The following is a 14,846-nucleotide window of genomic DNA, read 5'->3' on the forward strand; positions in this document are numbered from 1 at the left end:
GATCAATATTTTGTTGATGCATGGTTTATCTGAATCAAAGTTAAAAAGGACAAACAAATGCTACCCACTAAGGACTTACCCAATGGACAGATCCACTTAAAGTGGCCTACATCATCCCTGCATTCATTGATTTCCATCTCACAGAATGTTCCTGCATGATGTTTAAATAAATGATTTTATGTAACGTGAAATATGAGGCTTTATATCATAACGGCGAATTTCAAATGCTCAACGTTTAAACTCAAAATCTATAATGGAAACATTAGAAGGTAAAAAGGACTTTTCAGGAGGATAAATAAACATTAGAACAAGAAGAAAATGTGGAGATGTTTGTGCTTCCTAACAATGATCAGAATTTGAAGGATCTTTGACACTGCTAGAATCCCTACTGATAAGCAGTTGATTAACACTGAAATGCTGGCAACATCCAAAGTATTATCTGAATTGCTGTTAATCTCTCTACTATCTAAATAATCTGGCTCTTGGGTGGAAAGAGTTCCCTCTATCTTCCATAGTCATTTAAAGTGATCCCTTTAAGACTAGCAAAAGGAAAATGAACTAAAATGAGTTTAATTTAGGAGAAGCAGAACAATAGAATGTTATTATCAAACAAGAAATATCAAATCCAGAAGATTAGTCACAGATACAAAATAGTAGAAATCATAAATGTAATGTTAAAAAAAAAAAAACACTGATCTAATCAGTGTCATATTTTCTTTTATGCAATTTAACTGAAAAAAATGAAAAAGATAAGAAAGGTACATTACTACATGCGCCTCAAAGATTGTCAGGTCCAGTCTGTTTATCCAGTCCTGTCTCTTTAATCTGTTCCCAAGGATTAAGAGGACACCCTAGGGCAGATTTGAAAAGGCTGCAAGGACTTCAGAAAGTTGATAGAAAGAGAAGTTGGCACATTTTTAGATGAAACCCAGAATACACTTGGCATTTAGTCAAGAATATCAGTTACCGGGGCTTAAATTAGGGGTCCCCAAACTCTACAGCTCATCAACCCGTTCGTGAAGTCTCAGATTGTTCATCGACCCTCCCATACATTTATTATATGAAAACAATTTAATAAATACTACTTTAACTAATAGTACTATGAATAATAACAACAGCAACAATAATAATAAACACACGTGGAGCACCACTTGAAGTCCATCGGCATTGACAAAATCACCTTCAGTCAATTGCAAAAGGCAGCTTTACTTGGAACAGCTTAAATCCTGCAATGATACCTTTAACACCATCAGACAACCACATCTGCCTATCCCAGGTCCTTGAGAAAGACTCGACAGGTAGATAAAAATGCCAAATCCAGTCTAAACATCTGGTTGACTGTGCGACCAACCATAATAACAATAATGGATAGTCCCTTCAACCCTTAAGGGTCAGTATTGACCACTTTGGGGAACCTTGGCCTAAATGGAGAATATACTGTCCCCTTTTCATTTTCATTAATAGAATATATAACATAGTAGTGTATATAATTAATAACATAATTTGAAACAAATATTCACATGACAATATAGTTGATGCTTCTAATAAAAGTTTATAACCTTTCCCCTATTATACTGAAATCAAGATAATGCTAAAGTCATACTTTTTTCTTAGTCCTTATTACTACTTGGAAATGCATAATTTATAGCATTACGGTTTGATTAAGTATTAAATGGATGTCAGGAGAGATCTTGACAGTAATCCACATGGCTTTTGATACCTAATTATCACTCTGTTCTTGAGTGAGGGTTGTATAATTGGAAACTGCAACAAAAGACATAGATAGGCTTTTTGCTTATGCAATACAACAGTAATAATTTCATTTTAGTAGGTAGAACGTAAGACAGAGAGACTGTGGAGAAAATAAATACATTGAAATTGTTATACTCCCCCCCCCCCCCACTTCTTACTTAAATATCCTTGGCTAAATAAAGTCTGAAAATTGTATGTGATCACCATCAGGAAACTTTATCCCCAAACACAGTGTACCAGGTAAATAAAGCAAATTGAATTAGCATAGTTTGCTTAGTGGATGATGATGATGATGATGATGATGATGATGATGATGATGATGATCTATACCTAATCCCATGAAAATTGAGATAGTAGAAAAGCAAGAAAGAGGGAATGTTTTGGGTGTCGGATTCTTTCTCATACAGGCAAAGCCAACTATTCAGATAATATCCAGTTGCTAAATGGATATATAGCCATTGACAGGGTCATTATGAGAATGGAAAGTTATAATCTTATCATCCTGGAGCCAGGCTAAACATTTTTTGGAAGCTCTATAAGTGAAGAGTGAAGTCTATCACACCATCAGAAATCCCACAGTACACCCCTGATATTTTGCTGACAATGTGAGGAAAAACAAATGCATCCAGGCGTCCTTCTCATTTCTCTCATGCACTCAAAGAAATTGCATAACATCACACAAGTATGATTGTCACAATTATGTCCCCTCCATACGGATCAACAGGAATCGGAAAGGGAAAAGCACTGAGCTGGGGAAAACTGAGTTAAATTATTAACCCCTTTCAGTAGGATATTATGAACACTATGAATGAGAGAATCAGAAATTGAAGTTTTGTATTCTATTTCAAGACCATAATTCTTCATTGATGGGGTTTGGGATGAAGGCACATCTTTTCATTTCTGTTTCATTTCCTTTTCCTCTCCCCTTAAATCTTTTGTCTTCTGTACAGTGAACAAAAGGAGAAGGAGGAACGCTGGATCATTATCTATAGGTCTTAACTTGGAGGGGTGGGGTGGATACAGCTTTCCATTTCATCACTAATATCTGATTTGCTGTGGCATTTATTTCACCCTGCCAGGAAGTTCAGAAATAGAAGCAGAGTAATCTGTAACTCAAATACTCACATTCGGATTTATAGAACACCGACAACAATCCATGTTCTTAAAGTTTAATATTTGACTGTTCTTAATGGTGAGGTATTTATAAATTATGAGCAATACAGCTGCACCAAAACTGGGGCAATATTTAAATTTCTTGAACTAGAACTATTGTAAAACATACATTGGATTCTCGTTTTTCATGGTTAAACCAATATTATTAAAGCAAGCTGTAAAAAAGAAACAAAAAAGAAAATGCAAATATACTTAAATGATTTACTTGCTTTTTACTACATAGTCAATGCTTTGTTTTTGAAATCATTTTGTTTGTGCTTTGGTTTTAAAAAATCCTTACCCTAATAAAATCTGGCATGTTATTTGGTTTAGCTTGATTCAGCAAACAATTATTCCTGTATAAATAATCCAATAGGAAATTATAGTTGTTAAACGTATTGACTGTGACATATGTGCTACTGAGCTCAACTGGCTTCTTTCTCAAAGCAATCCTTCGAAGCCTGGAAATAATTTCCAGTGAACATCTTGAAATTTTGGAACTTCACAGTTGAGATTTTGTTACATCTGCATCCATAAATCATGGTTTGCAAGCATCTATCAAACTGAGAACTGCAGCTATGGAATGTTTATTCCCCTACTTTTGTTCACACTACTCTCAACCATCCCTGCTTCATTGTCTTTCACCCCATCTATCCTACTTAATCTTCTCATGTCCAACCAACTCTTTTCCTCTAATACTACTATCCTCATTTATTCTTTTCCTGCAGTGCCTGGAACATATCCTAATTCCAGGAGACAGAAGAGAAAGAGGCAAGTACATCTTCCCCTGAGAGATTCTTTGTGATGTTGGATTCAAATATTAATCCCAGTTACCTCTCTTCCTGCAGACTCAGAGAGAGCTACTATGCTTGGGGAAAACCCTGCATCCACCACCGACAATCTGACACTGGCTTGTTAGAACTAAACAAATCATCTGGCTGATCAGCATCAAACAGAAAAGAGGACTTTCTCTTCTCCACCTCTGCTTCCCAAAGAACGTATTTTCAGATGCATATTTCATGCCTTCAGTGCCTTCTTAATTGGAAAGACTGACTCATCAGTATGCTCCCCAATTCCCAGCCTGCAGATTGCAAAGAGCAGCAGGGAAGAGTGGTATAGCGGAAGTAGGCTAAATTTACTCTTTACTGCAGGCCTACTGTGAACCCAATAAGTTGTGTTGTAGCAGGGCTCATTATGCGAACTGATCTCAGGATTGTCCCCAGATCTTTCGTTCGCCCCCACTTTTTTTCCTGGATTCCCAGTATTATAGTTATCTCAGAATTACAAATCACTTCAGTTTTAAATAGCATATAAACAAACTGTAGGCCTTGGCAAAAGTTTTGAAGGACACTTTCTTTCAGGCATGACTTTGAGGAAGTATCCTTTCCATGTGGCTCTACTAGGCACTGGATTGAAGCTGCTGTGTGACATCCAGCTGGCTGCTTTATTATCTTCTGTATCTGCATGCACATAGAATATCTTTTCATTGAAACAAAGTGGCTGCTTGATTACAGGGTATCCTGTGCTCAAAATACAGATTCCCTCATTAAGTTCAACCACAATTATTGTAAGCACTGATTTAAGTACAAGATCCCTAGTTCTGCTGATCGGAGTCAAATCTATTGTACTGCATTAGATGAATTCATACGTTAGATTAAGCTATGAAGTGTTTTCTTTAGTTCTGGCTTCACATAATATATAATTGCCATCATGGTTAGTAAACCATGTTTGATGGTTTAGTGTGAACTATCTTGTTCAACAAACTATGGTTAAATATCTATCTATCTATCTATCTATCTATCTATCTATCTATCTATCTATCTATCTATCTATCTATCTATCTATATCTTGATGTGATATATGAATCCAGCCATTACCTGATAATTGCAGTTCGTACAATAATGCCTTGAGAGAATTTCCTCCGCTAACATGTTACCAGAAACAGTTCATTTTCTTGCCCAGTGCACTTGTCTAATCTTTTTTTTTTTTGACTGTCATAGCAAACACATTGTAAGTAAACCAGAAACTCAGAAAAGAATGCATTTCTCAGTTCCAAGTAGGCTTTATTTGTTCTTCATTACCTCATCTGATGTGTGAGTTACTTGATTTTGCCATTTATTGTCTATAGTAGTGATGGACTGCATTTAATACATGCCATTTTATGACATTGAGAAAAGGAAAAGAGGGGGAAAAATTAGCCTGTCAGCTCTTTTTAAAGTAGTGCATAGCCAACCAATTGTCCTTGAAGGAGCTTCTTTTAATTAATTACTGTCTCTTCTTGCATGTAGAGTGATCATATTGGCAGGAATTGATTATGAAGACACTTGATTTAAAGGTGGAAAAATCCTTTAATTAAAATAATCTTATTACTGACAACATAACATTGTCCTGTTTAAATTCATCAATCTGGATATATACTTGAGGCTCAATGATAATTTTGTACAAAAGAAGGAACCAAAACATTTTAATATCAATGATAATAATATCAATAATGTACCTCATTTTTATTTAATTTTCTTTAAGGAAAAAAAGAACAAAAGCATGGGTCTTTGTCTGTTGCCCTAAATTAATGTTTCAGCAAATCACCATCTACTTTGGAGTCAATGCTTATTGGAATGTTGTGACAAGGTGACTTTATATAAGTGTAATATTATGTGGCTAGCCCAAGAAAGAAAGAGGAAATTCAAGTTATCCATATATCATTTTGTTTGTTTTTGTAACTTGAGAATCAGCAAATTTATACTGTAGAGAAAAAGACACTAGCTGATCAACTTTGGCTGATCTCAAATAACTAAGCAGCGTCAGATCTGTTCAGTGCTTAAACATTTTGGCTGAACTGATGGACCTCCTATTTGCCACATTTAATAATATACTGTATGCCACTATTTGTAAAATACTAAAATAATGTATATTGCCTGTGTGGACTGTCCCTTAGCTATTAAACATCCACAGAGTTGATGAACAACATGGTCACTGTCTCCTCTTAGTTTCTCTGCTCTCAAAATGCTGGTTTATGTTTTCATGCATAGACTCAACCTTTTCTATCCTTTTTTCCAGGTAATTAATGAAGCCATTCCACTCACAACCCCCTCTGTACTTTTGACAGCTCTGTCCTTAAGGCTTGAGTTCACATAGCTCTTTATGAAGCCACCAACCTTTTGAGAACAGGAATTGTGCTCTCTGTATGTGTGTATGTGTGTGTGTGTGTGTGCGAGGGGGGGAGGGTCTAGTTTAAACTCAGTCTGCATGCTGTCTACATAAATATTGGGGGGTGGGGATAGGGTCAGCTGTGGCATCCCCCACTCCCACAATAAGAATAACAAAACTCTTAGTGGTTGTGTACATTCAAGAAGGGAGATGTTGAACAATTAAAAAAAGAAAAGACATATGTACAAACTGAAAGAATGCAGAAGTTAGTCTACAATCAAAATAGGCTGATTTACAATTCAGCACTGGATGTGAACAGACTATAATTTGCCTCAGATAAAATCTCTATTTTTCCTTGGGTTTTCTACTTCAGATAAATAGTACAACTTAATCCAAGTGAGTATATTAAAGAAAAGCATTGTTCTCTTGATTTCAGTAATAAAGTGGATGATACAAAGTAGGAAAAATGATCTAAATTTGAAATGTACTATTTAGTCCCTATCATACAATGATTTTACACAATAATTTAAGACATTTAATAGATTTCATATAGATGATCAAATTAGCCAAAACAACAACTGTGAGAAATACATAGTAATTGCATGCCCAAGAGCTTGAACTCAGCCAGGCAGTTTTCTTAGCAATAATATTTTCTTGGCATTAACATCTACATGAAACTGTTGGGTGAGATCATCCAGCACCATGGAATGAGGTATCATCAGTATGCTGATGATACCCAATTATACATCTCCATCCCAGGTGCCCTAAGTGATGCTGTAACTCCCCTTTTGTGGTGCCTGGAGGCTGTAGGGACCTGGATGGGGGACAACAGGCTTCAACTGAACCCTGGCAAGATGGAATGGCTGAAGGTACGGGGAGCCTCAAGATCTAGGAGTTTATCATCTTTGGTACCCCAGATAGACCCAGTGCATAATCTGGCGGTCCTCCTGGACTCACAACTCCTGTTCGAAGAGCAGGTGGCAGTCATGTCTAGGAGGGCCTTTGCACAACTTTGTGTTGTGCGGCAGTTACGTCCCTTCCTGGATCAGGAGGCCCTCCGCACGGTCACTTATGCCCTGGTCACCTCCCGGTTGGATTACTGTAACATGTTCTACATTGGGCTACCCTTGAAGAGTATCTGGAAGCTACAGCTTGTGCAGAATGCGGCGGCGTGGACAGTTCTGCATGCCCCTAGGATAGCACATATAACACTGCTGCTATGCGAGCTGCATTGGTTGCCAGTTTGCTACCGGGTCCAATTCAATGTGTTGGTCATCACCTTCACGGCACAGGACCAGGTTATCTGAGGAGCCGTCTTGTCCCAGTTACTTCAGCCCATCCCACTCGGTTCAGCAGAAGGGGCATGTTGCAGACCCCACCAGTGAAGGAATTTTGACTGGTGGGGTCTAGACAGAGGGCCTTTTCTGCTGTGGCCCCCGCTTTGTGGAACAACCTACCTCCTGAGGTGCAGTGTGCCCTCACTCTCATGGCCTTCAGGAAAGGGGTGAAATCCTGGCTATGCCAGAAGGCCTGGGGGCCGGATGGGGGCTCACACCAGTGGAGGTGGCTTGTGGGGTGATTGACCTTGCCCCCCCATCATCTTGAATGTTTTTAGTATTTATGTACAGGGTTTGTTTTTTGTACTTGATTTTTAATGGATTAATTTATTTCATTGTTTATGGGGTATTTTTAATTGTTGATGGGGTTTTTGATTTTAACTGTGAGCTGTCCAGAGTCACCTGTTGGGGGTAGATGGGCAGCATACAAATTTAATAATAAATAAACAAATGAATGAATGAATGAATGAATGAATGAATAAATAAATAAATAAATAAATAAATAAATAAAATATGCTCTCTTCATGGATGGTTTTAAGTGTAGTTCACTGCCCTTATTTCCCATGGTCATTTCCCATCTAAGTCCTAACCACATCTAACCCTACTTCATATTTCAAGACCAGTCAAAATCATCTTAGGTACTGGCACTTAGCTGGACAAGGTTTTAAAGGAAAAATTATCCATTCTTTATATCGCATATCTGATATCTTTGATGAGAAATTGGCCTTACAAGCCTATTGGGAATTAGACAAATATTTAGTAGGTGCTATATTAATATTACATAGAATATTATTTTTACATTACATATGGGATTTTTGTGCTGAGTTAACAATACTCCATTTTTATTAAAGACCCCAATTAATTTCATTATTCATTTGTAGAAATCAGATTTAGATTGTTACTCTTTTTGTAGTTTCTTACATTTTTGGTCAAGAAAGGACTGAGGTGAGTAATATTAATGGGATACCTGCGAACAAACAATGAAATGAATGGCAATAGAGAAAATAAAGTGAGCCCCAGAAGAGCCTTCATATTCACCTTTGATGGATCTTAAATCCAGGACATTATGGGTAAATAAAATGAAGGTAAAAATAGGCACTTATCAAGTAGAAATCATGCCCACCATTCTAGGAAAGGTAAAAGGGTACAACAACTCATTTAATTACATAATGGTTCAAAAAAAAAAAAAGATAATCGGGTAACATCTTCACAATATAAGCAAACAGTTCATATTATTTCTTTAATGCATAAGTTCCTTTTTTTTAAGTTCCTCTTCTTTTCCTCTTTCCCTCTTTCATGCACGCTCACACACACAAAACTCAGAGTACAAAATCCAGAATCCCCCCAGCCATTGAATCTCCTGTTCAATGGATATAATTGACATTCTAGATTGCATGGTCATAATCATCATATTCTAGGGAGCAGAGGACACACTTCTTAGATTAACGCCAGCTCATAATTGCTGTTTAAATTAAGTTTTCATACTTCATATTACCGGTGAGAGGTTATGCAAACTCTTATGCTTATGTCTTATAATTTTAAAAGCACTTGGTATAATGGTTCATATCTCTAGATTATATATAAGACATGTTCAGGGAGCAACACCCCCCCCACCACCACACCTCCATTTTGGTGCAAAAACTTGCATGCGAATAATGTATTGCTTAGGCAGGCTTCCAGTTCATTAATAAAGATGTCAAGTAACATTTGGATTAACATTGATCCTTATAGTACTTCATTGGACACATGACCTATTTTGAAATAAAGCCATTTAACAATACTATATGATTTATGATTTATCACAACCAAATAAACTTGAGTGACTTATAAATTCATAGCCAAGAGAGAAAGAGTTAGAGACAGGCATTTCAATAAAGCATTTAGACCTTTTATGCAGTATCTTGGACTATTCCACCTCACTTCACTCCTAAGATGTAATGGTATGTGGGAATGACCTTGAGAGAAGGGGCAAAGAGATGTTGTCTAGGGAACGGTCAGATAAGAGAGAACATAGCCCACAGCTGCATAGTGGGTGGAACAAGAGGCTTAGAAGGGACCTTCCCTAAATGCTTGGGCTATAAAGGTGGTGGCAGGAGAACTGTTATTTCAGACTTGCAAGATTCTGTTAAAATAGTTTTACAATAAAGTAGAATTAGATCATCAGGTCATGTCTCCTGTCTGGTCTACCTGGTAAGGGTGACACAAAAATTCCACATTCGGGGATTATCTAAGCCTCAGATATGATGAGACTGGATGGAAAATCATTATAATCCTGATGTTGATTCTGTTTCTTCTCTTAGCACCCCTATTTATTTTTATTTCAAAAGAATCCTCCCCAACCTGTGCCTTGCACATTCATTTCTGTAACCCCAATTAAGTTGGGAGGTCTGTTAAAAGATTAATAATTCTCGAGCAACTAACTTGGAATGGAATACTATCAATTTACAATACCAACTGTGAGTTTTTATCTCTTGAAAATAAAGCTTACCTAGTCATCATCCTCTGAAATGAAAGTTTACATATAAATAGAATTTAGATAGACAGACGACAGACAGACAGATATAGTGTGCAGTATTATCTTTCCTATTCAGTTTGTTCAGATCCCATCATATTGGATGCACAGAATTATAGCTTTAAAATTCAGTACTACAGGTCTATTTAAAAGTAAATCTCATTTAGTTAAATTAGGCTTACTGCTAATTAATTTAGTAAAAGATTGAAGCTTGAATCATGTTCACCCATTTTACTCTTTGATTCCTTATAAGGTCTGATGTAGTGGTTTATAATCTTTTCAGCCTTGAGATTCATTCAAATCACAGCCTGTATCACATAGCACACATTTTCTCAGTCTCTTCTTCCTTTTCCTTTCTCTCTCACTCTTATGCTTTTTTCCCCCCTCACTCATAACTTTCATGTTATAAAACTTTAAAAACCGGAAAGAAAATTGGGGCAGTCCCACTGGGACAGTCTATCTTAAGGTTGGAAATCCAGTTGCGGTCTTGCTCTGCCATAGAATATACTCTGTTCTGTTTTATTCTATTCTGTTCTGTTCTATTGATTGTACCAATGTGGCTATGGTAAGATCCCCAAAGTTTTAATATTAACACTCATTAAAAATACAGAGAGATGGCCAGTATCAGCTTGCAGTAATTAAAATTGATTCAATGTCCTAGATTTCTAGCAGGGAAGGCAGGCTAGTGTGATGATAGAACCATGAATAAGTCAGGGATGCTGCCTGCTATCAATTATCTAAATCATTCTTTGGTTTCCATGTGCTATAGTTCACTGGAGGACTGATAGTGTAAACAACAGAATAGAATATGAATGGTTCTTCATGTAATGGAAGACAGATTAACTCAAGAAATGTGAGGTGGAGTACAAGCACAGATGGAACTTGACATAAACATCTTATTTATAGCTCTGGAGTTTAATGGGGCACATTACCACACAATGGTGCAAAGGATTTCAGTCTTCAGGCCAACTGCATACTTAGCTGGATTGGAGGTATCTATGTGTAACTGATATGTGTCTATGTGCAACTGACAGGACATCTAATATACAACTTAGTGCATAAATTATATTTATAAGTCATATTCCATAATTCAGAAAGACTAATAATATAAAAACAAAATGCAGAGTACAAGTTAATTCTCCAGCTTCATTTTAAGAAGTAGCTTTAAGTAGCTATAAGACACGGTAAGAGAGATACATTGTTATAAATGTAATCTGTTAAACAAACACTATCGAAATGTGCACATTCTTCTTACCAAAGGTGCTCAGTGTGTGTAAGAAAGTTAACTGTGGTAAATAAGGAAAGGGGAAATAGCATCTAATTTGTCCTGTGGCAAGGGTGTCCCCTTTCTTGCATATACGTTACTGATGACATCTAAGAGACAATTGACAAAAGACAAAAGAGATAATTGTAGGTACAATTATCTTTGTCCAAAAGCAAGCAGATGGAATAGATTACCTTTTAAAGTCTCCTATAATTATAGGGTTTTTTGATCCTGCACTTAACTGCCCAAATTGAATTACTGTCATTAATGTACAGCACACATATGGACTGAGTAACCTTGAAGGGATGGCATAATATAAAATGGTATTATTAATCATGAAGGAAGTCTGACATATACTTTATCATTCAGCAGTTTATTATTATCAGCTTTCTATGCAAAAAGCAAGATACATGCTTTCTGCCCCTTCAGCTTGAGCTCACTGAAACAATAGGATTTAAGAATGTCTTCCAGCTTTTTACACTAAAATAGCATTTTGTACACATTCAGGTGCTTCCCCCAAATGTATATTTATTCCTGATTCGAAGTAAATGTAACACATAATATCTCTAAGCACTAAAGTACTTCCCCCCCCGGGGGGGTGATATCTTAAATCTTTCTTACCTGTGAAACCAGATAGACACAAGCACTTAGTTTGTAATTTCGACTGGCTTATATCAGTACAGGTAGCTCCAGGGTGGCAACTGGCTGGATAAATTAAGCAGGAATTTTCTACAAACTGGCAAAATTGTCCGGTCCATCCAGGAGCACAGAGGCACTAAAAAGAAGGAAATGGTTTGGCTAAATAACATGTCTGACATTACAGTTCAAAGAAGGAGCACAGGTTAATTGAACTATGATGTTTATATAGAGTTAATAAACATCATGTGTGCCTAAATTTATTACATAGATTTACTGACATAATGTGATAGCAGCTCACTGTAAAATGATTTAGGCCAAAATCCTAAATATACTTTCAAGGGATTAAGTTCCAGGAGATAGACTAGGATTTCATTCTGAGCATGCAGGCTTAAAGGTAAAACTTTTGCCTTGAGCTGAGTTTGACTCCTGGAAATTTCATGGATGCATCCATGCTGTTATCTTGGCAATCTTATTAAAATGGTTTGATGTTACTGTATTCCAGGATTTTTTTTTTTAAATTTACCAGAATAGTCTATAGTTCTTATGTTGCCGATGGTCTCCCAGTCAAGTATTAACTATTTCAACCCTGTTTAACATTTTCAATATCAGCCAAGGTTGGCTAGTTGGGCTAAAACATCCCTCTAATTAAATTCAACTCCTGATGGTATGAATTTTCTTGGCAACAATATAGAAATGGTTTGGCATTGGTTTCAATGTTTCCCCCACCCTCAACTTCTCAAGCTATTGCCTAATATGTCCTGGAAGTCTCCCTTCTATGAACTGACCAGATCCAACTCTGCTTTCCATTTTGAAATCACTTAGGATTACAGAATTTTCAACACAAATTGCATTGCTGTGCTGTGATTTACATTTGTATATTGTGAACTTTACATTCTCTTATTCCAAATCCATTCATCTACTCTGAGAAATTTTTGAAGCAAATGTCAGGCATAAGAATTTACTCTAGGTTATATGATGTACAGATGTTTGGAAATGGCACCTCACTGTGGGAAAGCATTGACTTAAATTCAAATTTAATTTCAGTATCTTTACATAACTCTCTTGTTGATGTATGTAGCAAAATTTCACATTTTTTCCCTCAATATTTGGAGAGCAAAATGACAGATCACAGAAAAAAAGAGTTTCTTATAAAAACTCTTATTAATACATAGTGTGCATATTTTGGGACTTTCCAGTAGGTATATCATAATTAAAAAAATGCCATCCCCAGAATTTGTCTGGTACCATCTTTATTTCCCATGTGGTTTCTGATATTTTGTTTGTATTTTTGTTATGCTGGGAATTAAAATTACTTCCTATAATTTACCTTGGTTAGATTTTGGGGTTTATTGTATTTTGATAGCCTGATTTATAATTTTCTCTGAGAGCCATGTCTAATAAGTAGTTCAGATATGTTCTAGATACATATATTTCAGGAAAAAAAGGGAGAAAGTTTGACTCGGTCAAATGTACAAATAATGCAAAAAAAAAAAAAAAAATAGATTCTGCAAAGCTATATATGAGCAGGAAGAACTCATTGTTCTTCCTATCACTTGTTTTTAATCAGACATGAATGTCAAGATCTTTTTGTAAGAAGGATGTGTTGGTATCACACTAAAAAGGTGATGTATGTATGTATGCATGTATGTATGTATATGTATGTGTGTGTATACATAAAAAATTCCCCTCTCCCCCTATGGGTGGTACGTGTCTTCCTCAATCTCGGGTCCTCTACCAGAGGCCTGGGAGTTTGAAGGTTCTGCACAGTATCTCAGCTGTTCCTGGCACTGCACTCTTCTGGACAGAGAGCTCGGATGTTGTTCCTGGGATCTGTTGGAGCCACTCTCCCAGCTTAGAAGTCACAGCCCTGAGTGCTCCCACCACCACTGGGACCACTTTGGCCTTGACTTTCCACATCCTTTCTAATTCCTCCTTCAGGCTCTGGTACTTCTCCAGCTTCTCGTGCTCCTTCTTCCTGATGTTGCTATCACTTGGCACTGCTACATCTATCACTACCGCTGTCTCTCTATATATGGATGATACATGTTTGGCAAAGCCCCAGAAGCCAGTTGCTCAAAATCTAACTTCAGCATGAAATGGGCACTTTTGTACCTCTTCTGATGTTGTCTTCACATTTGTCTTTAGGATGCCTGACTTTTTAAAAATAGCTGTCAGAAGATGGACCTCAGAGAAGGCTTTTTTTTTTTGTTTTGTTTATTCCACTGAGAATTTGGCCTGAAGGAAGGGAACTTTGAATCAGGCTGCTAAAAGTGTTAAAAAGAAACAAATACAAAGAAAGCAAAACACTAGTAATCTTTACTAAGGTTGAGCAAAATTTGGCATCTTGCTGAAAGGCTGAAAGTAACATGAAAGTATGCGTTTGGGGAGCATGAAAAAAGAAAAAGAATCAGAGAAAAAGAACAACTTATAATTTATTAATTGAATGATATAAAACCCATTTTAATCCAAAGAAAGGATTAAAATTACTCAGTGTAACTTGTTTAGTTTAATATCATTGAAGGCAGAGATGGCTACTTTTATTTTTTTGCCTGTATCTTACAATTTTATAAAGTATTAATATGTATTTTAACAATAGGAACAGTTTCAAAAGAAAATTACACCCTAGAAGAGACTTGTTATCCAAGCTGTTCTTCAAGTCTTATGAGATGTGTGTGTGAAATTGTAATGTACATCTATATGTGTGCGTGTGTGCACATTTGCATTAGATAATAAGAGCAATAAATTTTAAATTGTCAGAAATAATAGCAACTGTGGCTTTTGCAATTCTGGACCAGGGCTGCATTTGTGGAATCATAAAGGTAATTATCAACTATCAAAATATCTAAGACAAATACCTTTCTCTTAGAGGAAAGCAGAGAGTAACAGACTAATCAAAGGGAATGTTTGGTAATAGTAGAGTAATAGTATTCAGAACTCTGTGGAGCTTGTCACTGGTTTTTCTTCTTTTTCTTAAGAAACTATTATCATGCTATTAAGCTATTATATCTTAAAGTAGAGAGCCAGTTTGGTATAGTAGTGAAGG

At 36.4% G+C, this 14,846-nt stretch overlaps 1 protein-coding gene across 1 annotated transcript in view; it reads right to left on the reverse strand.

Moving 5' to 3' along the window:
• The window catches only part of LOC103055766 (protein eyes shut homolog), a 128,026-nt gene that overhangs the window by 33,793 nt on the left and 79,387 nt on the right, over window positions 1-14,846 (reverse strand). The window contains exon 6 of the mRNA XM_007434773.2: window positions 11,786-11,939. Within this exon, the coding sequence (XP_007434835.2) occupies window positions 11,786-11,939 (154 nt within the window). The remainder of the gene's footprint in view (window positions 1-11,785; window positions 11,940-14,846) is intronic.

This window comes from Python bivittatus, unplaced genomic scaffold (assembly GCF_059951505.1).
Source record: "Python bivittatus isolate LINGU-HERP-01145 unplaced genomic scaffold, Pbiv_v1 ctg000020_np1212, whole genome shotgun sequence".
Lineage (NCBI taxonomy): Eukaryota > Metazoa > Chordata > Lepidosauria > Squamata > Pythonidae > Python > Python bivittatus.